Source organism: Oryza sativa, chromosome 5 (genome assembly GCF_034140825.1).
Source record: "Oryza sativa Japonica Group chromosome 5, ASM3414082v1".
NCBI lineage: Eukaryota > Viridiplantae > Streptophyta > Magnoliopsida > Poales > Poaceae > Oryza > Oryza sativa.
Genome location: NC_089039.1, coordinates 572,468 through 596,240, shown reverse-complemented (window position 1 = coordinate 596,240; position 23,773 = coordinate 572,468). Strand labels below are relative to the sequence as shown.

Sequence of the window (23,773 nt, the reverse complement as noted above, 5' to 3'; positions counted from 1 at the left end):
ATAACCTCTCCACTAACATTTTCTTCTCAACCAACCACGATCTTTCACTGGTGGAGAAAGGGGCTTTACTCCCGGTTGGGATCCCCCTATAGTCCCGGTTATACAACCGGGACTACGAATCTGGGACTAAAGATGACTAATCGGGACTAAAAATCCATCTTTAGTAACCAGGACTAAAGATGGTGGGAGCAGTCCCGGTTGATTTGATTTTTTTTTTGCTAAAATTGATCCGCTCCCTAGATATCCCCAATAGCATCACAGATCTGGGAAGAAATGCATCACAGTTTGGAAAGAAATACACCACAGATCACAAATACATCCCATCACAGAATCTCAAACAAAAAATACATCACAAATCCTAAAAGAAATACATCACAACTCAAATACATCACAGATCAGATCCAATATCACATACATCACAAATCAAATCCAATGAACCATAAGTTGAAAAAAAAAATCCGGCAGCAGATCGAGGGGAGGGTGCCGCCGGCCTCCCGACCCCCGTCCTCTCGGCCTCTGCCGCGCCAGCTCGGCCGCCGCCGCTCCCGCCTGGCCGCCGCTACAGAGAAGGGAAGGGGAGGAACGGGAGGGGAAGGGGAGAGGAAGGGATGGAGAAGGAGTTAATGAGAGGGGAGGAGATCGAGAGGAATTGCGCGCGGATAAGTATCGATGGCGCGCGGCTCGGGGTACTTTTTGCTCCCGATTGGTATAAACAACCGGGACTAAAGATCTACTTTTAGTCCCGGTTGTTTATACCAACCGGGAATAAAAATAATTGGGGTCTGTCTTGAACCCGACAATGTCTTGAACCCGACAACTTATTGAACCAGGACTAAAAATGATCTTGAACCGGGACTAAAGATCAAAAAGTATCCCTCAACTTTTAAACCGGGACTAAAAATGCTTTTTAGAAATTTTTACCCCTCAACTTTTAAACCGGGACTAAAAATGCTTTTTAGTCCCGATTTTTATTAGAACCGGGACTATTGTGGAATTTAGCCGACCGACCAAAGATGGTTTCTCCACCAGTGTTTCATCATTCAATTCTCTCACATACCTCTACTTCTCAACCAATCACAACTAACCTTCATTTAATTCTATCTTTTTGTAATACACATGTTCAACTCTAAAAATATCTATATTTTAGAACGGATCGAGTTAGTATCTAGCATTTTTATATCAATATAATGTGTGAGGGTGTCTAGCCAAACTTGGTTGATGATTGTAAAATCCGATCCATGGGGTGCTCTCGTCAATATAAGCTGCCGTACCAGGACAGGCAGTCACTGTCGGGTTTGATCACTTTGAAGCGTGATACATGGATCAACCGGAACACAAAATGCATCTATCTAAAAAATAAAAAAGAAAAATAAAACAAAAGAAGATAACCTTTTAACCCTACCGTGCCGACATAGCCAACCTCCTCTCTAGTTAGCTAGTGCTCATTTTTGGGTGTCGCCATCAGCTTAATTAATTAGGCCATCTCATATCGAGCCGGTAAATATACTTCTAGCTAGCTATATATTTTTCTCCCAAAATACAGTACGAAGACACGTTCGTTCACACACATGTACACTTATTTTTATAAATATATTATCGTATTTTTATAAGAATCTTCAAATGACTAGAGCTACATGTATATCTTAAATATTGGTGTTTCATTAATTATCGATGGCTATGTTGTCTGGTACTAAAATCTTTTTTAACTATAAATATGATATGACCTAACCAGTATTTTAACCAGTTTTGATCATATTATGACATAGGTCCTGTTCTAAACTCCAACAACATCCACAACATCTGGATTTTTCCTCAGTTTTTGTTAGCACGCTTTTCAAATTAATAAACAGTGTATTTTGCTATAAAAACCAAGTAAATCCATTTTTATTTTTTTTAATAATTAAAACTTAATTAATTATATGCTAATGACTTATCTCGTTTTACGTGCGCACTTGATATTCATCATATAATCAGATTCTAACGGAGCCATATTATGATCTATCGAAGGATATGCTGGACCGTATGGTTTTTTATTTTGATTTAATTTGTGCAACATGCACGCATGGTTTCTGGTCAACTCGTGGCAGGTAATTGGTTAATTCGTTGGCTAATTAGGACCTGATGAGTCATGATCAATGAATCGCATCTGCTTAATTATATTGGTTTTTAGCTCGCCAAAGGTCTTCATCCGTACTAATGTTGATACAATTATAGTTATTGTTGCGATCGTACATATATATTGTACTACCTGCTAGCTAATGCCATGGTAAAGTAAAAAAGAGTCCACTTTTACCGGAAAGATTGACCTCATGATCTCGTACAGTTGGGAAAAATATATTTACCAATTAATTATATCAGCCGGAGTAGACGAATTCTTACCAAGAACTAATGTTTCGATCACGATTCACGCATGATGTCTATTTTTTTTATAGCTGTACTGATGGTTACATATTCTTTTTAGAAATGTTTCAACAATTTGGTTACATATTCACGCATGATAGTCTTTCTTTATGTCCAGGCAAGAGTACGTACGTCTTATTAAAAACACATGCGTACGTATTAGCAGACGCTAGCCAGTGTCAGATATTTAAAACGACATGTAAAAAAAACAAAGAAAATAATGACAACACACGAGCAAAAAAAATCAACAAACAGTTGAGAAAGAAAGATCAGGAGTACACATGAAAATGATGAGATCAGAGGTTAAAATTCACGAGCTGGCCGACGTGTTCATTTCCAAGTTGCACACTAGCAAGTACTCCCTCCGTATTTTTAATATATGGTACCGTTGACTTTTTATCAATGTTTGACCATTCGTTTTATTTAATTTTTATGAAAATATTTATGTCATGCTTAAAAGATATTTGATGATAAATCAAGTCACAATAAAATAAATGATAATTGCATAGATTTTTTGAATAAAACGAATGGTCAAACATTGGATAAAAAGTCAACGGCGTCATACATTAAAATATGGAGGTAGTAGCAAGCAAGCAGCAGGTATATATATATATATATGTATATATGTATATATATATATATATATATATATATATATATATATATGTATATATATATATATATATGTATATATGTATATATATATATATATGTATGTGCAATTAACATTAATTATATTGCAGGTAATACAGGTCAACTAGGTTAATTAGAAATTAGAAATATGATAGTTGTGTCCCCTGGTGGCAAGGCAACTTGTGAATGAATCAACACGCCCGTCCACACATCCGCGTACATCTCTGCACCGAGATCTACGTACCAAACCTCTACCTGATTAATTAATTAACTTATTAATTCGTGCTATTCTCATTGGATGACTAAATATTTGTAAACAATTGTAACTCCTTATTGACTTATCAGTCATAGCTAAATTTAAAATCTAAAATTTTGATTTTAGAACTGATTTTGAGAGGTTTTTTCATTATTACGTTTTTCTAGCAGTTTTTTTTAAAACAACCCACACAAAGATAGTACAACGTTTGTAAAGAGTAGTAGTGGCTGCTATTGTGTTGATTTTTATAAGGCATATTTTAATTTAAAAGTTGTGTGGAGATTAAAATTTGTAACTATTTTGTTGTAGTATACTATATCATTAGTAAGCTGTAAAACCTAAATATATACGTAAAACCACTTTTAAATATGAATCAATTGCAAATTTTATATACTAAATATACTTATAATTTTACTAATATTTAATCAAAATCAACATACTTTGGTCTATTGAAATCAAAATGTGCCCCTTAAAATCAATGGAGGGAGTACTTTACAAGAAGAAACTTAAAATTATGTGCGACAGATACTTATAATGCAAGAATAAATTCTATCCCATATATTCGTTACATCATCCCTCCCATAGGTGTGAACTTGCACTTAGCACCTACTCCATACTATATACATGAGTGACATGTGCCTTATATATACATGCATATAGGAAATATATATACTTTTAAAACTCGTACAACGTATAAACACCTGTATTTGTTGGTGCATGAATCACACCTCTCAAAGGACACATGACAAAATGCTATTTATTTCGATTTGTTTGTTACCACGTTACAAAGAACCACATTTATTAGAACACGAAAATGTTTTCATAAACTTTTTTTTTTACAATTTTGATATACTGCTTGCTTATAATTAACTAAATTTCAATAAGGAAAATCAAATTTAAGAATTGAATGGTATATGACTATATATGTGACGTCTATGTACAGTTTGTTGATTTAGTCGAATAAAAGTAGCCCATCAATCGTCCCTTTCCATGTGATATGGTAGATGTGCCGAAATGCTAAGTTTTATTCCGATTTATTTGTTGCTAGCCTCATAGAATTGAATAACATTTATTAGAATACAAAAATGTTGTCATAAAAAAATTTCTTTACATTTTTGATATACCACATATGCTTATAATAAACTAATTTTCAATAAGAAAAATAATCACGTTTTAAAAATAGAATGGTGCACGTGACTTCTATGGACACTTGTTAGTTTTCTAGTCGATATACAGGTAGCTCATCCATCGTCCCTTTCCGCGTGATATGGTAGATGTGCCGAAATGCCAAGTTTTGTTCCGATTTACTTGTTGCTACCCCGATAGAATTGAATCACATTTATTAGAATACAAAAATATGTTGAAACAAACCTTTCATGTGTGTACACATGATCATATCAATGCTGACTCAACTCAGGTTAGATACATGGGAGCGTATCCTATACACACAGGCCCTCGTGGAGCGTATCCTATGCACACAGGCCCTCGTGTGTACACACCGTGTACACCAACTAAAAATTATCAAAAAAAATTTTAGGAAAATTCATACATGTACTTTCAATAGTATTATATCTACGTGCAAAGTCGCATCTTCAAATTCATTCTACATAGAGAATAACAAAAAATATAAAATTCTGATAAAATTACAACCTTAAAACTGTCAGATTTTTTGTTTTTTTGTTACGGCTAAAATATAATAAATTTGACGTTAATATTTTAACTCTAGGTGTAATACAATTGAAAGTATGTGTATGATTTTTTCTAGATTTTTTGGTGACATTTTTTAGTTAGTGTGTACGTGTGTACACGTGAGGGCCTGTGTGCATAGGATATGTTGCCTAGATACATGACCTGTCCCTCCAGTCTCCCTGCAGCCAAGCAAAACAGAAAAAAAAAAGAACACGAATCCATCCGTTGGATGCCCATCCGACGGCTCAGATCCATCGGCATCTTCGCAGTGGGCCCCACATGTCATAGAGCGTGGGTAGGGACGCCACAAGAGGTTGAGGTTGAGGATGGCGGCTACAAGCCTGCAAAGGCTTTTTCCTTCTTCCCCAACCACCATTAATGGCTTCCTCCTCCTCTTCATCTTCCTCTCCTCCTTCCTCTTTCTTTCGAGTAGAATTCTAGAAGAAGGAGAAAGAAATCGAAAGGCAGCAGCTGATGGTTGCATGCTGTGCGTCGCTCTCATGCTCAAAAGGTCAACAGAGTTGAGTCCCTCAGCTAAGGCAGGCAAGCACGAGAGTCACAGATACATATCCCCTTTAATCTCCTCTCCCACCAATCCTTTGATCCATTCATCCCAACTTCTTCCATAGTACAAATCTCTTGCTCCCCTCCCTCTCATCTCCTATCTGTATCTATTTCTATCTCTCTATCTCGTATCTCCTTGAAGAAGAACAGAGAGAGGATTGGGAGGAGTAGTAGGTAGTTGATTTAGTTTTGAGGAGCCGGAGAGGAGAGCAGGTGTCCTGGTTCGTGATTCGATTTCAGCTGTTCTGATCGCTTCTTGTGGCTTCTGTGCCGTGCTGGCCTCTCGTTCTTGAGCCTTTGTCGATTCGATTCCCGCGAAAAGGAGGCGTCTTTTTGTGAGTTAGGTGTGGTGCTTCTTGGGCTCTACTACCTCCGAGGTGAAGGTGTTGTTGTTGGTGGTGGTGGATTTTCGCCATGGGGAATTGCTGGGGCGCCAAGATCAGCTCGGAGAGCCCTTGCCGCAGCGCCTCCTCCCCTTCTGGTGCGTCTCACCTTTCTCCTCTCTTCTTCCTTCCTCCATATAGCATTTCTTACTATGGTGATTAGAATCTAGACATGTATGCTATGTTTATTCCTTTTTTTTTCCTTTAGTTTTTTTTTTAAAAAAAATTTCTGAAGTATCCAATCAATCAGTCATATCTCTGTGTTGGGAATTTTGTGATTTGTGTAATTGTGTCTGACTTGTGTGTTACTAGTATAGGACTATAGGTTATGTTAATTTAATCCCCTTTTTAATGGCTTCCTACAGGCTGTTTAGGGTCACCAATCACATGCCTTGTCTCCTAGCACTGGTAGTGCGTGCGTATAAGTTCTAGTTTGAGCTCTTCTTGGATTTGTTTCATGCGTAAAGCTCAATTCTTCTCCTTCTCCAGACTAGGAGTAGGAAAGGAAGCTTCCAATGGAAACGCACATATAACTTTATCTGACTTTTCCTTTGTTGCTAGTATTTGTTCGTTCCAAGTGCAGAAGCTCAAATCAGGCTAAGTGGAAAATTCTAATTTTGGTGCTACTTTCTACCAAAATCTGCGTGCTTTTTTTTCAATGTTATTGACTGTATTATGCAGAAAGTTCAATACTTTTGGTGCAACCTCTTAACTTATCTGTGAAGTTTTTGCCTTTTAATACCCAAACCAAGCAAAGAAACAACAACTTGATCAGGCTAAAATCTAATGGACCACGGCCTGAAAATTTGTACTGTCTTCTGTTGTTTAGGGGGGACATCCAAGTATGCTAGCAACTCCAGTGTGTCTGCAGCCTCGGTGCCGCCAACACCACGGAGCGAGGATGAGATCCTGGAGGCAGCAAATGTCAAGGCCTTTGCCTTCAATGAGCTGAGGACTGCCACCAGAAACTTCCGGCCAGACAGTGTGCTTGGTGAGGGAGGCTTTGGATCAGTCTTCAAAGGGTGGATCGATGAGAAGACGCTCGCACCAACTAAGCCAGGCACAGGGATGGTCATTGCTGTAAAGAAGTTGAATCAGGAAGGCCACCAGGGTCACAGGGAATGGCTGGTTAGTACCCACTGGCTGATTCTTTCCTGTCAAGTTTGCACTGTGTATGACATTATCTTCCTTTCAATTTGTGCAGGCTGAAGTGAATTATCTTGGACAGTTGTCACACCCATATCTTGTAAGGCTCGTTGGGTACTGCGTCGAAGATGAGCAGCGTCTTCTTGTTTATGAGTTCATGCCACGTGGTAGCTTGGAAAATCATCTTTTCAGGAGTAAGTAGTTTTTTTTTGTACTTTCCTAGTTGCTAGCTTCTGATTTACAATTTGGAATACAACATGCTAAAATGTGTTGTAAAATGCAGGGAGTACGCATTTTCAGCCGCTCTCCTGGAACCTTCGGATGAAAATTGCCCTTGGAGCAGCAAAAGGGCTCGCATTTCTCCACAGTGACAAGGTTAAAGTCATCTACCGTGATTTCAAGACCTCTAATGTCCTTTTGGATGCGGTACGGAGTCCTCAGAACTATTATCCTTTGTGTTCACAAGATAGCTTAACTGGTGATCTGATAGACAGACTGTATTTTCAGAACTATGATGCAAAGCTCTCTGATTTTGGGCTGGCAAAGGATGGACCGACTGGTGACAAGAGCCATGTCTCCACAAGGGTGATGGGGACTTATGGATATGCTGCACCAGAATACCTTGCAACAGGTAGCATATTACTTCCATGTTCTGAATCCTAGAATGTAATCATTTCATCACAATGAATGAACATGCACGACAAAGATTTGAGCTTCATTACACATCGTGTTTACTGTCAATCTATGGTTCCCTTGCTGGCATCTGGGTGCCAAACATAGAGTGATTTGGCTATTATTGAATTAACTGACACATTTCTCTGTATGTTGTGAAGGCCATCTGACCACCAAGAGCGACGTCTATAGCTTTGGAGTTGTGCTGCTAGAGATGCTATCAGGACGACGAGCACTGGACAAGAACCGCCCAACCGGGGAGCACAATCTGGTGGAGTGGGCTAGGCCATACCTGATGAGCAAGCGGCGCATCTTCCGCATCCTGGACGCCCGGTTGGGCGGGCAGTACTCCCTTGCCAAGGCCCAGAAGGCTGCAACACTGGCACTTCAATGCATCTCTGTGGAGGCCAAGAACAGGCCTAACATGGAGCAGGTTGTTGCTGTATTAGAACAGCTCCAGGATTCCAAGGAGACAGGGGCAAATCCTCAGCTGCAGAAGAAGTCCAGCAGCAAGAACGCAGGCAGCAATGGATCGAAACCGTCATCGAAGGGGAAGCCCGCAAATGCGAGGCTGGTTTAAGTGAACAATCATATATCATATGATCAGATATAGATCTGTTGAGATGAGTAGTGTAGGCTCTTAGAGGGACCTGTAAAGAAGAGGAGAGTTGTGAATCCTTGGTGCTTGCCTGTTTTAGTTGTTTTTGCAGCTTCTAGTCAGAGTCTTGTCTGAAGTAAAAAGTATGTGGTCGCCTATATCTGCATGCATTCAGTTCAGTGCATTGTGGATTGTACAGTTTATATCTAGTTCTAATGCTGCGAAATTTTTGTTCGAGGCAACAGATGTGCCCAGATCCAGTTTTTCCTGATTTTTAAATCTACAAGCTGCCCCAGATCATATTTTTGAGTTCTAGATCTTCCCCTCTGAAACCAGTTTTGGATGAATGTTCTCTTCGAATAGAAAAAAGAAATGATTTGGTTACATATAGTATGCTTAGTGCGATTTAAAGCAATAAGAATATGATTCTGTCTGACATTTTTTATCTGCAACTTTGCTGAACGAACAGGATAAATGATTTTCTATTAGTGTCCAACATCTAGTGAACAAATTCGATCCTACTGAACTTGCTCTTAACAGACCACTGTTTGCCATTCATACTTCATGTATGAAGATAAATTTCTAATGAACAAATATATGAGAAGGCACGCCATTATTCATAATACTGCATCATCAATTTAACATTTGTTCATGTTTGGCAATCTTTCCAAGGAATTTACCACTTTACAAGATACATTGGTTGAACAGAGAAACAAATAAGCACATTGGAGCAGTAAGAGCAACATCTCTAAATATGTTTCAGTCAATCAGAAGTTCAGAATAGCCACATAACTTAAAATCATCCTCTAAACTTTCTTCAGCATCTAGCACTGGCAATTTAGTCTTTCAACCATTTCCGCTTCCTTGGATGCCCTTGCTTCACAAGATAAACTCTGCCATAAACCCATGTTCTTCTAGTTCCCGACAAGGATTTCTGGATAACAATGTCAAGAAAGTAGACATTATCCGTTTTGTTTCTTTAGAGTCACAAACTACACATACAGCATGCACCAAAATCTAAAATGATCACCCTCTCCTATACCATATGGCACTCTGAAACCAAGCCATTTACTGTCATAGACATTTTCATTCAGCTATTTGTTCTTCATTGTTGTTTTTGGCATACCTCAACTTTAGTGCGGTACTCCAGTGGGCAGCTGCAGACATGACATTCTGCTCTATGGGGAGCTTTGATGGAATTATCCGTCTTGACAAATGCAAAGACCTGGCAGGAACAGGTTACACTTTAGATGACCGAAAAGATGAACTTCATGAAATATGGATAAACATTCAAATTGGCTACTTGTAGAAGGAAGCTGACCTGCTCACCGCAATTTGGGCAAGAACCTTTTAGTGCAACCAAATTGTTTGTCAGCAAGCCTTGCAGTGCACCAACTGAAAGAACAAAAATAAGAAGATGATTAATCAACGCATAAAAATTGTACCATGTGGCCAACATGGCATATCAGGGAACACGAAATCCTTGTACCGCGGAATATTTACAAAGAAGTTCCCTTACCAGATGCAGATGAAATCGGATAACCAATCAGATAGCCCAATCCGATTAAAACCATGTCATTTACCCTAGTTATCACATCAAACGATTTTGCACCATACAAGAGATACCTTGCTCCGAATGCATCCCCAAAAGTGAGGCTTAGAATACAGAGAGAGGGAACGAGAAATGCCGATGTGCCAAACAAGAGCAGCAGCATCCAGATGCTTGAGAGTGCCATGAACATTGATTTGTCCTCCTGCCCTACACCCAAAAGCCAATCGAAACATCGGACTGTAAGTCGAAAGTATTGCCAGAGTCGTGAGATCAAATGTAGAGATACTGAATTTGTTTCCCTCCCAAAAGGTAACCTCAGCGTCTGCGTACGTCGATTGCCTCTTGAGGCTGCAACGGGGATACTTCACTACGGATGGGGATCCATAAACCCGGAGCTTCAACTGGGCATGGATATACAATTTGTTACACATCTTAAAGCCTTACATGTTGAATCATATTAGCTGAGCTGAGTAGTGAGTACATATATGCTGAATATATAGATAGAGAAAAGATTAGAAGAATTATACCTCAACTTTGTCGAACATGTCATCGACAATCAAAGGCTGGCCGCTGTAGTAGGAATCCCTGGCCTATCAAAACAGCAATAGAGAAAAAACAACAAGATGGTGATTACTTCTTATTGTGTTGCTGATGAGGAAAGACGGACAATTCACTTTATATTCCAACATTTCTATGCATTAAGGGATAAGCATTTGGGGACTGTTACAACATCAAGCAAGATAACACGTATAGGGGGTGAATTTATTGGCAGTATAAGAAAATGATTGAGCAGGAAATAAGAGGATAAGCAGCAAGCAAGTGAAGGAACCTGATGGTAGAGCGCCTCGAGCATCTCCTGGCTGGCCGTCTCGATGGGCCCCACGTACAGGCACGACGGGCCCTCCGCCGCCGCCACTGCCCCGACGCGCAGCCCCGCCCGCGGCCGGCCGAGGCGTCGGGCACCGGAAGCCGCCGGCGGGGCGGCAGTAGCCATGGCTCCAGTCTCTCCAAGCTTGGAGGTAGGGGCGTGTGGCTGCCCCGGAGAGGAGAGGTGGGATATTTACGACGACGACTCAACGGCGGTCGGTAGTGACGCCGGCGCAGTGGAGGTGGTGGTTGCTTGGAGGAAACAAAAGCAAATTAAATACTACCTTCATATCATATTTTAATGCACGACGTCGCCGTTGATTTTTTATCCATCGTTTGACTATTCATCTTATTTAAAAAATTTATATTATTACCATTTATTTTATTGTGATTTGATTCATCATCAAATATTCTTTAAGCATAACATAAATATTTTTATATTTACATAACATTTTTAAATAAAATGAATGGTCAAACGTTGATTAAAAAGTCAACGGCGTTATACATTAAAATACTAAAATACAGGGAGTAATATAAATAAAACTAAAAAACAGGGAGTAGTATAAATAAAACAAAAAACGTGGAGATGGAGAAGAAAGAGGAGGAGACGTCTACGTGTACACAAAAAATGGCTGTGGCTGCGATTGCTTCCGCACTTGTATCTCCCGCGCACTCTGCACCACACGATCTTATCCATTTTCTTCTTCTTCGATGATGATGAATTGGCTGTGTTTCTTTCATTTTTGTCTCGTCAGTCATCACAGGTTTTGATCGATCTTGTGGCCGACTGGAAATCATCCCTCGCATCGCTTCGCTCTACGACTTGTGGTTGTTTTGTTGGTATTCTTTAGCAGAATTTGTTAATTTTGTGCCTTTCCATCTTTCCGGTATTGGGCGATCCTATGTCATACATCCAGCTTCAGTTGGATTTTTTTTTTGGAACTGCTAATTTCTCAAAGGTTTTGTTTTTCTTTTTAACTAGCATGGTGGCCCGCGCAATTTTGCGCGGCTTGCATCATTATATTTTCTCTCATATAATAACATATATGTTTTGTCATTATATTATTCAAATATATTAAAATGACAACATAATTTTAAATTTTGCAATAACTTTACAAAATTACTAATGTGTAATATTCATATTGTATTTTATATATGTGTTAGTTATTAATTATTTTTAATATCAAATTTTAGTTATTTGTAAATTATATATATTCCTATAGGGACTCTATACTCGTCTTTTAATATTTCTTTTTTTTAATTCCGAATTTTTTGTAAATTGTATTTCTATATAGACTCTATCCTCTTCTTCCAATATTCTTAATTTTTATTATTTCTAATTGTATTTCTATGTGGACTCTAAACTCATCTTTCAATATTATTTAATTTTTAATTTTGAATTTCAGTTACTTCTAAATTGTATTCCTATATTGACTTTAAACTTATCTTCCCATGTTTTTCTTAATTTCGAATTTTAGTTATTTGTAAATTGTATTTTTATACGGACTCTAAACTCTACTTTTAATTTTATTATGTTTATTCTAAATTTTAGTTAGTTTTAAATTCCTATATGGACTCTATACTATACTTCTAATATTCCTTATTTTTTAATTCCGAATTTCTTTTTTTTTCTTAATTGTATTTCTATATGGACCTATACTCTATTTCTAATATTCCTTATTTTTAATTCTAAATTTCTATTATTTCCTAATTGTGTTTCTATATGGACTCTATACTCTACTTCTAATATTTCTTATTTTTAATTTCGAATTTCAGTTATTTCCTAATTGTATTTCTATATGGACTCTATTCTCCTCTTCTAATATTCCTTATTTTTTAATTCCGAATTTCAACTATTTCAACATTGTATTTCTATATGGACTCTAGTCTCCTATTCTAATATTTCTTATTTTTTAATTCTGAATTTCAACTATTTCTAAATTGTATTTCTATATGGACTCTGCTTTTTCTTTTTCTCCGATTAATGTGAGAATTTCTAGGCCATGAGAGCGAACGTGGAGGCTCTTTTTTCTATTCGTTTAACAATATAATAGGTTTTGTTTCACTTAGATTTCACAGATTTTGTGACATCTAAGTCAACTTTGTCACGGATATGTCAAATTCAGTTAAACTGCCAGAGATATGTCATTTCATTACAAATTTTATACTACACAGTAAGGGCACAAAATTGAACCAAATGAACAGAACCTGTGAGAAAGTAGTGTCAAATAAGCAAGGGCATAAATGACATTTTGACCTTGAGCTCTAGTCTCAACACCGTTAACTTGCTTCAGAGAATAGGATAAGACAATAACTTCATTTTTGAAATGTAGAGTCAAATGAGTAAAGTGGAGAAAATATGGTCAAATTTAGCCTTCAAAATGGGTAAAAGCACAGCTCTTCTTCAAGATGATCTGGGCCTAAGCCCAATATGAGGCCCAATACGCTTCACAAAAAGGCCCACACAATGGAATGGATCCCGCTTTGTCTTCTTCTTCTTTCTCAGACCAAAAAGGAGAAATTTCTTCTCACAAATTTTGGGTTCGAACTCCTCACTTCAACCCGCACTCCGGCCACCGTCGGCTGCCGCCGATCCCTCCGCCGCCGACGCCGGACGCCGCCAGTGCCCAGGGAGTTGGTAGCATGGAAGCCGGAGGCACCGCCGCCGGCACACGAGGAGGAGGAGGAGGGGCGGAGCTGTGCCGGCAGATGGCGGCGCAGCTGGCGGCGTACCAGCGCGGGATGGCCGTCGAAAGGGAGCGCCAAGCTTCCACCTCCGCCAACTACCGCGCCGCGCTTCTCTCCTCCCGCTCCATCGCCCGTCAAACCATCTCCCGCCAAGGCAACGCCCTCCCCTAATCCCTCCCCCCACCCCCTCAATCTCTCTCGTTTCAATAAACACCCCCCATTTTTTTTTGTGCGAAATGAACTTTGGACGCGTGTCTGATGTATCTTCGATTTTATTTTATTTGGAAAATGTGGTTGGTACTTGGTACTGAATGTGAATTGAATTTGAGTGAATTGAAGTAACTCTACCCGGTTTCCCCTCCGATGAGTGCTGAAATTTTTGTGTTAAATATTGCTGAATTTCAGCTAGCAATACATTCCGATGAGTTTCCTAATAGGACTTTGTATTACAGGATTATCGTTTTCTCTTATAGTTTCCTAGTAGGACTTCTAATCTTTTATCTGTTAGGGCTCCTACATTTCTCCTTTATATATCCCTTGTAAGCCATATGGGAAGGGGTTGTCCGCCTTGTTATCCCCTGCGTTTTTAGCACCTCAATAGTGATCATTGATCATTGCCAGTCGGTGTCCATGGTCTTTTTCCTGTAAGGGTGTTCGACGATAAAATTTGTGTTTCTGTTGTGCATTTATTTTCATAACATTTTGGATGGTGCAGAGGAACTGAGTGGACTCAACCTTCAGTTGCGGAATTTGGAAGATGGTCTTGCAGAAGCATTGTCTGGTAAATTAAACTGCACTTCGCTGCCAAATGGTTCATGGTATGCCTGAAATCTTGGTGTAAACTGTATTTACAGTTAAGGCCGGCAAGGAGTCAAAGTACCAACTTACCAAAGAGACGATTTCAAGCACTGCGGCTATAAATGAGAAGCTTGAGGGCATGGTTACAGATCAGCGGAACAAGAGAGATCACCATGCTGCAGTCATATCGAATCACCTCGAGGGTAACTTACCTATCATTTTAGGGCTATGTTTTGGGTTTTTTTTTTTTGTTGCTGTGGCTTATTTAAGGTTTTTCAAAACATTATATTGCTAGTCTTAGAAAATGTCTTTCTTGAACTGTGCACATATAGTGTTCATACGATAGTGATATACTTCATGTACTGTGGCAGCTGTTGAAGCTCTTGAAGCAAAGTTTATTGAGGATGAAACACGGATGAAGAAAATAGAAGAAGCTGTAATCTGGTACAGCAAGTTCCTTGGTTTCCAGGTTGTTGGAGGAGAAGGTGAGTGATGAATCAGCTCAATGTTCAAGTAAATTATGGGATAAATTCCTTATGCCTTTTAAATTTCATCTTATCCTTTATATGCCACTTATCAGCTCACTGACTCGTGGGTTTAAAGCCCACATGTCATTGGGACAACAGTGGCACATAGGGGATGAAGTGAACTTTACTGAGGAATATAAGGAATCGCCCCTAAATTATGCCAATTCCATCTTTCATGGCATTTGCCCTGTTCTTCCTCAAGGTGTAAAGTTCATCTTCAACAAAATAGACTTGCAAAGCCCTGATAAGGAGTACTCGGTTACCTTAAAGCTTGCCAAAGATCGATATAACTGTGAGTTGAAGTTCCTCATGAAACTTGGCCAAGTGTCTTGAATGCTTGATTTTTTGAGCTGTACTTGACATTATCTTTTTTTTTCCTAACAACAGTACTTCAATGTGATCCAAGTATAAAAGATTCTGAAGAGTTGATGAAGGATTTGAACCTCACTAACGATCTGTTCAAGTTTGTAAGAATCGTCAGAGAAAGGTTCCAGGCTGAGGCTGCTACTGTGAATGGTACTGAACATTAACTGTCAGTATGAATTGTCGTTGCAATGAACATGGTAGGGATTAGGGGATAGGGCCTTTAGTCCTAACTGAGGTGTCCTCAACCCAAGTGGCACAATAGCCTTTTTAAATATGCCATATCCTTAGCAGATTGATCTAATTACCAAACTACAGATATGCCATGATTGCCATCAAGTACTGGAACCACATAAATATGCTATGTAATTGATCTACTCCTAAGCATTACCCATAAGCTTCCCTGTTAACACTTAACAGCCATCTCACGGAAAATTACGACTCTCCTCCAAGCCGCTGTGTACTCAGCTCCAGCTGCATTGCCGTGCAACTGGCCATAATGTGCACTGTAGACATGACTAGTTTTCTCTCCCTTCATGACTTCTCATCCTCCCTTTTCTCATAGTACCGATCCTTTGTTTGCTCCCATATTTATGCACACAGGCTTCCTTTTTTTTGGTTGTAATCTAACTCGTGCAACTGATTTCCGCAGGAGGTCTTCTCATGAGTTCAGTTGTTTGTCCAGATGCTTCCTCTATACCAGTTTCACCTCCAATGTTAATGCCACTTGACTCTAGAACTGAAAATGTTCTTGATAAGAGTCTTTCTCAGAGTAAGAACAAGGGGCGGAATCTACCTTCTAAAAGAGGAGCTGCTGCCCTATCAGCAGCATCTCCTGGTTCTGCGGTATCTATTGTGCGGCGCTCCCCACATTTTGTGGTAACCATCTCTTCTCCTAAAATTTGTTTCCAGTTTCTGATTATATTTTGAGGAGCCAAAATAGCAGTGAGGCTCAAGTGTCAGTTTAGAATGTTCTACTCACTTCCCACAGATGTTATAGCTGAGTGGGAGAACCATTTTGATTATGCATATTCATGGAGGCAATATGCCCTTTTGCTTTGATGCACATTTGCTCTTTTGCACAAGTTGAGTTTTTAGTAGTAATAGCCTAATAGGGCTTTGCTGGTTCCTTCCTAGGCTCTTGTGAACTTTGCATTCAGGCGATTCAAAACTTGGTACGAATGATCATTGAGGTTTACACCTTTTAGGCTAGTCAAGGATGGTTTTTACTACTGGGTTAGTACCCTGTCAGGAAGAATTGCAATCTGCAATCTTACATATGAATTCCTTAGATGAACAACTGTCACTGAATTTTGCACCATGCTTATTGGAAGTTCTTTTCGGGCCATTATCCTATCCATAACATTTCGAGCATTCCAAATTTATGTGCATGATGTATCATATTTCAAGGCAGACAACAACATGGATATGTGATTTTATTTATTTATTTATTTATTTATTTATTTTTTTGCATTCTATGCATGAATGATAAGTGATACTACTAATCACAGTGAAAGGCGGATAATGAATCTTGACAATTTTCACATTGTTCCTGCAGGGAATCAGGTGAGTTGTCAGCTGAGGCAATTTGTTGTCACCTGAGCAGACTGGCTCTTTAACTGATCAAGCATTGTAGATCCAAGAAAGTAACTAAAGTAATATCTTCAAATAATTCATCAACTGTCAGGGAACTCATTGCCGGTTGTATGTATGATTCAAATTATCTTGTCAGATCTTGTACTTGATGGCGTTGTGTGTTAGTACTTCCCTTATCAAATGAATCGCTTGTTTAGCGAGCAGTGATCTCATGGTGTACTTCTATCCAATGTACTGAACTGTTATAGTGTTATTATGGGATTTTCTCTCTCTTTTTTTTAAGAGGTGAACTGCTGTAATTTCGCCCACTGATTTTGTGAAAGATGTGTCCTCTCGGCTTGCTCTCCAATGATCCATAGTAGAAAATTCATTGAAACTCTGTAATTTTGTAATCTGGAATAATTCTCATGCTCGAAATTAGGCTTTGATAAAGAGCTTTTTATTTTTATTTCTAGAGTAAATTTCAGAAAACTATAACTTTAGTAACAAAACTACTCCGTATCAGTTTGCTACAACATTAGTGACATGCTTCAATTAGCTGCAACAATAGCGTGGGAAATTATCACAAAACTGTAACTTTTACGTTATATGCTGCTATAGTACATATAGGTGACAATATAACGTAAAAGTTACAGCTTTGTGATAATTTCCGACGCTATTGTTGCAGCAAACTGATAGTTTTGTCACTAAAGTTACAGCTTTATAAAATTTACTCTTATTTTTCTATGTTTGCACGTAATGAGATGACATGTTAATGATGGACCAATCATTAGCCGACCATCACTAGTAGGGACGTAAATGCAATATCCAAACTTTCCAAGGAGGCATCTGCAAAATCGCCACCAACCAAACCAGCTCCATCCATAGACTTGTTGACTGCTCCCTCGCGATCCCATCTCCGCCGCCGCCGCCGCCGCCGCCGAGCGAGATGAGGAAGACGAAGCCGTCGAAGCAGTCGCGCGCGCAGGCGCAGCAGAACGGCGGCGCCGGACACTCCAAGCTCGCCAGGTACTTCGACCCGGAGGCCTCCTGGGACAAGGTATACTTCCTCCTCCTCCTTCTTGCCGCCATTAATGGCGGCCTCCGGATTCTCCTTGCCTGATGGATGCTTGCTTGGCTGGGCTCTCCTTTGCAAAAGGATCAACTGCTGGACGCCGTGCACTGGATCCGGCAGGTGCTCGGCCTCGCCTGCGGCCTGCTCTGGGGAGCCGTCCCCCTCGTCGGCGCCATCTGGATCGCACTGTGAGTTGCTCACGCCTCCAATCCCATCTCGCCCTATGCTGGATTCGTGGATTTGTAGTCAGATGTGTCTTGTTGAGTCTCTTCCTCACATTGAGGAGTTCAATTGTAGTGCAGATAGGGGATCAGATTTATCATATGTTAATAACTTTTCTGCTTTTTAGTTGGGAATTGGGATCTGCGCTACAGGAGGTCATTGTCTACAAAATCCACCTTTTGCTTTGGTGTGGATTTTGGTTGTTTTGACACCTGTAACTGCAAGATCTTAGCTCGATGATACGTGCACATCTGCTGCCCTAGATGCATTTAGGTTATCTTCGGTGAAGATTAACTGTGCGTTGAACCTTTAATTGCTGATAATTAGAAGACCCTGAAGCTATAAGCAAGCATGCGCAAACATCCATCTTGAATTTAGTATAATTAGTGTGTGAAACTGTGAATGCTACTAGGTTCTTTAGATTCATGTGCTGTATCACTTAAGATGAGCTTTTGGCAATACAATTTAATTTGGCCTGGAGTACATTGCAAGCATGATTATCGAACCTGTCGGTAGCTGAGTACCCTGAAAATTTATGCAGAATTATCAGTAATTATTTCTGTTTATATGACACTAGTAAGCAATACCTTGCACAGAATTACTGTAATTATTGTTTCATTATTATACTTTCAGTAATTACTGTTTTCTTTCTTCTGTATGGCACAGTGAACTCTGTAAAGATCGTTAATTAATACCAGCATCTGAGCTTTTGATATGTTCCTCTTAACATATGACATATATTGTACACAGGTTTGTGACTATTTCTACTGGGCTCGTTTACTGGTACTATGCATACCTGTTGAAGATTGATGAGGAAGACTTTGGAGGCCATGGAGCACTACTTCAGGAGGGAATGTTTGCCTCTTTCACTCTTTTCCTGGTAAAAAGAAAAACATAACCAATTTCTGTAACTACCCTGTTTCCGTTTGTTTTGGTTCGAAACTGAATTTGCTTCTTTTTGCTGCAGCTTTCATGGACACTCATATACAGTTTGGTTCACTTTTGAGAAGCTCCTCTGATGACATGTTGCCCATGGATGGAAGTTTGTGCACCATGTTTGGTCAGGAAGGAATCACCAGAACAGTGTAGATTAAGGGGGCCATTTAGAGCAAACTTTGTATTATGAAAACCGTTAAAGGCAGTAATGTTGTTTCCTTTCAGAGTCCCAATGTAATTTTGATAGTATGGTTTTAACTCAATGAGGTAGAACATTGCTTGTCTGAAAAACGTGCTTACCGAGTTAGAACATTTGTACTGTATCATTCAATTGCATCCAGCCAATAAGCCTTTCTAACAAATCCAGTTTTTACATGGATAATATTTTGAGCAAACAATATCGTAAGGAAGAAACACATGGATTATATTTCTGATTAAAATGGGTAACTAGCAGAGCAGTAGATAATCCCAAACTGAGCAAAACATTCTGTGTCTTTTGATACATTTCAGATTACAGGCAGTACACTAGCTCTTCTCTAGGCTTCTGGCCAAAACATGAAAGCTTCATGGGGTCAATGTTTTCACCTTCAAGCTGCGGCTGTTAGTTCCACAAAATTGGAGTGGATCATGATCCACCATTAGTTTTCGAGTTACAAGCATTTCTGCTATGGAGATTCATCTCTTGGCCGGGATTTTCCTCCTTTTTGCAGGCCTTTCGCGCTTCTGTTCTTTCTTCCTCTTCTTGAGTTGCACCTGGTGTGACCTTCCCAACAAGGAGGGTTGCTCCTTCAACCCAAAGCTTCTAGCTACATGCCCCAAATGGAGCTTCTTGACCATAAAAATCTTCTTCAGTTCACCTCGGTGGGCAGTGTAGGCGCGCACCCAAGAACAGAAGGCATCTCTTGCAAGCTTCTTCGTCGTGTCCTGGATAAGAGGACACATGACAATGCATTTGCTAAGATCAGCAAAAGGTCAAAAGCTCATGGTATTCACAATAGACGATCAACGGAATCATATTTGTGCACTATTTATCTCATTGTGCATGAGTAGCCAAATATGATACCAAGAAACAGAACGAAAATGTGTTCTATACATTACCTCGGATGTGACAAAACTTTCCAATGCTCTCTGTAAAGACATTATCCATGGATGCATATCTAAAGATATTTGCTTCCTTTTGTGAAGCCTCTGTCCATTTACAGGAAAACTGTCTAAAACCTTTTGGAGGGGGTATTCTGTAAGTGATGCACCATGTAGCTCTAGATCTCTCAAGTAGTCGGTTTCAATAGGTTGGAGAAACAGGAGAGCCTCCCCCTTTTCACCAATCCTTGCAGTTCTTCCAACCCTAAAATAAACGAATAAAGTTGCTGATACTTGAAATAAACAAAAAAAAGAACATAAATAGCAAAAGGGAAGCACAAGAGAAAGTGTCTCTATAGCTTAGCTTACATCAAATGCCTTAACATCTTCACAAGAAATTACATGACAGAATAGCACTCAAAAGACTAAAAACTTTGCAGAGTTTTGACAAAAACAGTCTCATGTAACAGGAAATCAATGAACAATACTACCACATAAAAAGGAACCAGGTAAAGAGTAAAGTGCTTTAGTCTGCAACAATACATTTTGTCTGTTCGTATACAATCAAATAATACAATTATAACTATGTTGGAAACAATAAATCAGAAACCTACAAATAAATGTTTTAGACAGGGAGATGCTTCAGGTACCTGTGAACATATTCAGAAGCCTCCCCAGGTGAATCATACTGTATGATACATTTAACTTTTGGAAAGTCCAAGCCCCTAGCAGCAACATCAGTAGATACAAGAATTGCAGATTTCTCAGAACTGAATCCCAGAAATGATTTCTTGCGATCATCCTGGTCCATATTCCCATGTAAACGGAACACTTTGCAGCTAATAAACTTTTGCTTCTTATCCGTATCCAGTTGCAGGCCAGGGCTCCACTCAAGCTGGCTGAGTACTGTATGGTGGAAATCTACAGAGTCACATGTTGACAGGAAAACAACAACCTGCAAAAAGAAGACACAAACAAACGCAGAATAGTTTAACTCACATGACTTTTAGTATTTATTGGTGGCAAGCAAAACTTGAAGTGGAAAAGTTACAACATAGTGAAACCGAAGCAGCTTCTGGTCTGGATATAGAGAATTTACCTTATGAGACAGTTGTCTTTCAAACAGAGATTTAAGAATGGTAAGAAGAATCGCGAGCCTTGAACCACATGAAACTGAATGAAATATAAAAACTAAGTGAGCAAAGGGAAAACATGACTTAAAATGATATAAGGAGGCAATTTTCTGCTACCTTTAACATATCTTTGAACAAGCTGTGCAGGAAGCTTGAAATCGTCAACTGCTTGTTCCACTGTAACGTTGTGCTTTTCCAGTATTTCCTCTTCATCATCAGATAATAGAGAAGTGTGGTTCTTCCCATGGGCACTGGAGTTCTGTTCGTCAAGACCAATCATCACAGGGTTCTTCAAACTAATCTTGGCTAACCGATTCACCTTTTCATTGAGAGTTGCAGATAACAGAAGGTTTTGCCTTTTCATAGGTTCCATTTTGTTTTTATTTTGGTTAGAAGTATCATTCCTTGAACCCAAGTGCTCTAGTATATCCTCTAGTGCTTTCCCAAAACCAAGTTCAAGAATGCTGCAAGAATATGAGCACCAATAACATAAAGAGTTATGTTCACTTAAAAACCTTCTAAGAAATAGGGTAAACCGAGTAATGAATGTATGGCTATCAGACCTGTCAGCTTCATCAAAAACTATCCAACGCATATTTGGGTAGACAAATGATGACGTATGTTGTAAGTGGTCCAGAAGACGCCCAGGAGTAGCAATTAGAATTGATATTCCTGCAATAAACATGTCCTCAATATATGATGCTATATAAAAGTATATTTAATGAGATACAAAATATGTCCTTGAACAAGATATACCTTTTCGCAATCTTGCCTTTTCTTTTGCTCTGTTCTCACCACCCATTATGTAACCAGGGACAAGCCAGTGGAAACGATGCACCAACTGCTGTGCAATCCCATAAACTTGTAGGCATAGCTCCCGTGTTGGTACAAGTACCAGAGCTATCAAAAGAGTTAGCAAAGGGTTAGTCTCCACAGCTAGAAAAAGTTTTACAAATGGATGGTGGATATACGAAAAACATAGGTAATGAAAGAATGCATGAAAAGAAACATAAGCAGATCACAAGAAGTTATTGTTACCAAAAGTTCCATCAGTTCTCTCAACACGAGGCTCCCTCATCTGGAGAAGGTGAACAATTGGTGCAAGGTACGCAAGAGTCTTGCCAGTACCAGTTGCTGCCTTCACTAGCCTGCAATTGACAGTCCAAAAAACAAAATGTAAATAAAAAAAAGAAGTCTCTGAATCAAAGGAGTTATGGTATTGTGAAAAAGGAGCATATACATGTGTTGTCCAGACATGGCGACTGGAATTGCCTGAGCTTGGATTCTTGTTGGCGCTTGGAAGCCCATCTTATCTAAATCAAAGAGACGACCAAAGTGTTTGATTACCAAGCTATAATAAAAAGAATATATATATCTTCATTTCCGTTCATAAACCCTATGCTAGCATGCTGTGAAACTTGTCACGGAAGTTGGACGAGATAACAAAATAAAATCAGTCAGAGGCGTCGGAGAATAGTAAAATTTTGACATCAACTCGGTAATGGTCTGCTCTAAATTCGATCCAAGAACCAACCAGCCATGGCTTGTCGAAGGGGAAAAACTACCTTGGAGGTGAGCGCAGAGGGTGGGGTGGAGGCCGAGGTCGGTGAAGGAGCATGACGCGAAGAGCCCCTCCTTGTCCTCCTCCTTCGCCACCGGCGACTTGCCGAGCTTCTTGGCCATGGCTTTGTTGCGGCGCCGGAGTTGGGGCGGCGCAGCAGGAGGGCAAAGGGGATGGAGGAGGAAGAAGAAGAGACCAACCAACCTTTAAGTGGGCCGGATACACACGTCTGCTTATTTGGGCCGTAAATGCTTTAGTCTTTCGGTCCAAAATTTAATGTTTTAGTTTTTTTTTTCCCAGTGTGTGCTCTGCGAAATAGTATATACTCCCTCCGTCCTATAAAAGATCAACCTAGTACCGGTTAGGATACATCATAGTACTATAAACCTAGATATATATAGGTTCATAGTACTACGATATGTCACATCTAATTCTAGATTTGTTTTTTAAGGACGGATGGAGTATGTTGTTGGATGTAAGTTCATCGATGTCACCAGTAGACTGTCCAATTGAGTGAAGCTAAGTGTAAAATGGGTAGACAGCTACACTAACCATGCTTTCTCTGTCGCTAGCATATGGTAAACCGAGATTGATTTTACTACTGCGGCATGTTAGAGATTGGAGCATGGAATTTTTTTTTTACCCAGAAACGTGGGTAGCGATTTATTAGTTTTAAGATTGATGGCCCTTAATTCTCCCCGTGTTTTGTATTTGCTTTCACTTTAAAACCACATTGTGTGTATTTTGGTTATGCATAACTTAGTTATGCAAAGTCCGAGAGTGTTCTCAATACAGTTATATCACTTTGATGTAATTGGATGAGCTCAATTAAGCTTCTATTATCTTAAAAATAGAATTGTCTTGTTTAAACAAGACGAACGTGCATTGTCGATCTCTAAACTTGTTTATCAATGACATCCCAGATCTCCAAACTCTTAAAATGTATTTTTAAATCCCCAAGCTTGTTAAGTGTGTTATTCCGGTCCTAACTAGCCAAGACCTCTTCGGGATCCTACAAGGTATGCCACATGGACACTAAAGTGACATGCCACACG

At 39.4% G+C, this 23,773-nt stretch overlaps 5 protein-coding genes across 5 annotated transcripts; 3 read left to right on the top strand and 2 right to left on the bottom strand.

Annotated features, from left to right (window-relative positions):
- The first annotated feature begins 5,355 nt into the window (after nucleotides 1–5,355).
- On the top strand, nucleotides 5,356–8,583 carry LOC4337593 (receptor-like cytoplasmic kinase 176). The gene is made up of 6 exons (XM_015783233.3): nucleotides 5,356–6,023; nucleotides 6,755–7,053; nucleotides 7,130–7,265; nucleotides 7,355–7,497; nucleotides 7,579–7,702; nucleotides 7,905–8,583. The coding sequence occupies exons 1-6, from the start codon at nucleotides 5,957–5,959 to the stop codon at nucleotides 8,321–8,323; spliced, it is 1,188 nt and encodes a 395-aa protein (XP_015638719.1). The 5' UTR covers nucleotides 5,356–5,956; the 3' UTR covers nucleotides 8,324–8,583.
- A 371-nt stretch (nucleotides 8,584–8,954) lies between these two features.
- LOC4337592 (PGR5-like protein 1A, chloroplastic) lies at nucleotides 8,955–11,030 on the bottom strand. Its single transcript, XM_015783235.2, has 7 exons — nucleotides 10,723–11,030; nucleotides 10,421–10,483; nucleotides 10,208–10,294; nucleotides 9,861–10,095; nucleotides 9,663–9,736; nucleotides 9,468–9,566; nucleotides 8,955–9,275 (listed from the first exon to the last, which is right to left on the bottom strand). Exons 1-7 carry the CDS (start codon nucleotides 10,885–10,887, stop codon nucleotides 9,180–9,182), a joined length of 819 nt encoding a protein of 272 aa, XP_015638721.1. The 5' UTR covers nucleotides 10,888–11,030; the 3' UTR covers nucleotides 8,955–9,179.
- Nucleotides 11,031–13,299: 2,269 nt separating this feature from the next.
- LOC4337591 (kinetochore protein SPC25 homolog) lies at nucleotides 13,300–17,081 on the top strand. The gene is made up of 8 exons (NM_001420032.1): nucleotides 13,300–13,602; nucleotides 14,164–14,229; nucleotides 14,303–14,449; nucleotides 14,618–14,731; nucleotides 14,976–15,065; nucleotides 15,161–15,289; nucleotides 15,789–16,015; nucleotides 16,695–17,081. Exons 1-8 carry the CDS (start codon nucleotides 13,404–13,406, stop codon nucleotides 16,704–16,706), a joined length of 984 nt encoding a protein of 327 aa, NP_001406961.1. The 5' UTR covers nucleotides 13,300–13,403; the 3' UTR covers nucleotides 16,707–17,081.
- Nucleotides 17,082–17,558: 477 nt separating this feature from the next.
- LOC4337590 (uncharacterized protein RAB5IF homolog) lies at nucleotides 17,559–19,306 on the top strand. Its single transcript, NM_001420033.1, has 4 exons — nucleotides 17,559–17,771; nucleotides 17,871–17,974; nucleotides 18,759–18,888; nucleotides 18,976–19,306. The coding sequence occupies exons 1-4, from the start codon at nucleotides 17,661–17,663 to the stop codon at nucleotides 19,012–19,014; spliced, it is 384 nt and encodes a 127-aa protein (NP_001406962.1). The 5' UTR covers nucleotides 17,559–17,660; the 3' UTR covers nucleotides 19,015–19,306.
- Nucleotides 19,307–19,347: 41 nt separating this feature from the next.
- Nucleotides 19,348–22,926, bottom strand: LOC4337589 (DEAD-box ATP-dependent RNA helicase 17-like). The gene is made up of 10 exons (NM_001420034.1): nucleotides 22,723–22,926; nucleotides 22,398–22,470; nucleotides 22,196–22,305; nucleotides 21,914–22,057; nucleotides 21,721–21,829; nucleotides 21,275–21,621; nucleotides 21,124–21,197; nucleotides 20,675–20,979; nucleotides 20,043–20,289; nucleotides 19,348–19,868 (listed from the first exon to the last, which is right to left on the bottom strand). The coding sequence occupies exons 1-10, from the start codon at nucleotides 22,838–22,840 to the stop codon at nucleotides 19,620–19,622; spliced, it is 1,776 nt and encodes a 591-aa protein (NP_001406963.1). The 5' UTR covers nucleotides 22,841–22,926; the 3' UTR covers nucleotides 19,348–19,619.
- Nucleotides 22,927–23,773: the final 847 nt, after the last annotated feature.

Bases quoted from the DNA above. Each gene is read 5' to 3' on its own strand.
- LOC4337593 (XM_015783233.3), top strand. From the start codon at position 5,957: ATGGGGAATTGCTGGGGCGCCAAGATCAGCTCGGAGAGCCCTTGCCGC. The intron at 7,266-7,354 runs GTAAGTAGTTTT...TGTAAAATGCAG, and splicing joins GGAAAATCATCTTTTCAGGA to GGAGTACGCATTTTCAGCCG. The intron at 7,498-7,578 runs GTACGGAGTCCT...CTGTATTTTCAG, and splicing joins CTAATGTCCTTTTGGATGCG to AACTATGATGCAAAGCTCTC.
- LOC4337592 (XM_015783235.2), bottom strand. From the start codon at position 10,887: ATGGCTACTGCCGCCCCGCCGGCGGCTTCCGGTGCCCGACGCCTCGGC. The intron at 10,096-10,207 runs GTTACCTTTTGG...GGTGTAGGGCAG, and splicing joins CGACGTACGCAGACGCTGAG to GAGGACAAATCAATGTTCAT. The intron at 9,567-9,662 runs GTCAGCTTCCTT...TGTTCCTGCCAG, and splicing joins GCCCAAATTGCGGTGAGCAG to GTCTTTGCATTTGTCAAGAC.
- LOC4337591 (NM_001420032.1), top strand. From the start codon at position 13,404: ATGGAAGCCGGAGGCACCGCCGCCGGCACACGAGGAGGAGGAGGAGGG. The intron at 13,603-14,163 runs GCAACGCCCTCC...TGGATGGTGCAG, and splicing joins TCAAACCATCTCCCGCCAAG to AGGAACTGAGTGGACTCAAC. The intron at 15,066-15,160 runs GTGAGTTGAAGT...TCCTAACAACAG, and splicing joins TGCCAAAGATCGATATAACT to TACTTCAATGTGATCCAAGT.
- LOC4337590 (NM_001420033.1), top strand. From the start codon at position 17,661: ATGAGGAAGACGAAGCCGTCGAAGCAGTCGCGCGCGCAGGCGCAGCAG. The intron at 17,772-17,870 runs GTATACTTCCTC...CCTTTGCAAAAG, and splicing joins CGGAGGCCTCCTGGGACAAG to GATCAACTGCTGGACGCCGT. The intron at 18,889-18,975 runs GTAAAAAGAAAA...TTTTTGCTGCAG, and splicing joins CCTCTTTCACTCTTTTCCTG to CTTTCATGGACACTCATATA.
- LOC4337589 (NM_001420034.1), bottom strand. From the start codon at position 22,840: ATGGCCAAGAAGCTCGGCAAGTCGCCGGTGGCGAAGGAGGAGGACAAG. The intron at 21,622-21,720 runs GTCTGATAGCCA...ATATTCTTGCAG, and splicing joins GTTTTTGATGAAGCTGACAG to CATTCTTGAACTTGGTTTTG. The intron at 20,980-21,123 runs GTAAATTCTCTA...TTCTTTTTGCAG, and splicing joins AAAGACAACTGTCTCATAAG to GTTGTTGTTTTCCTGTCAAC.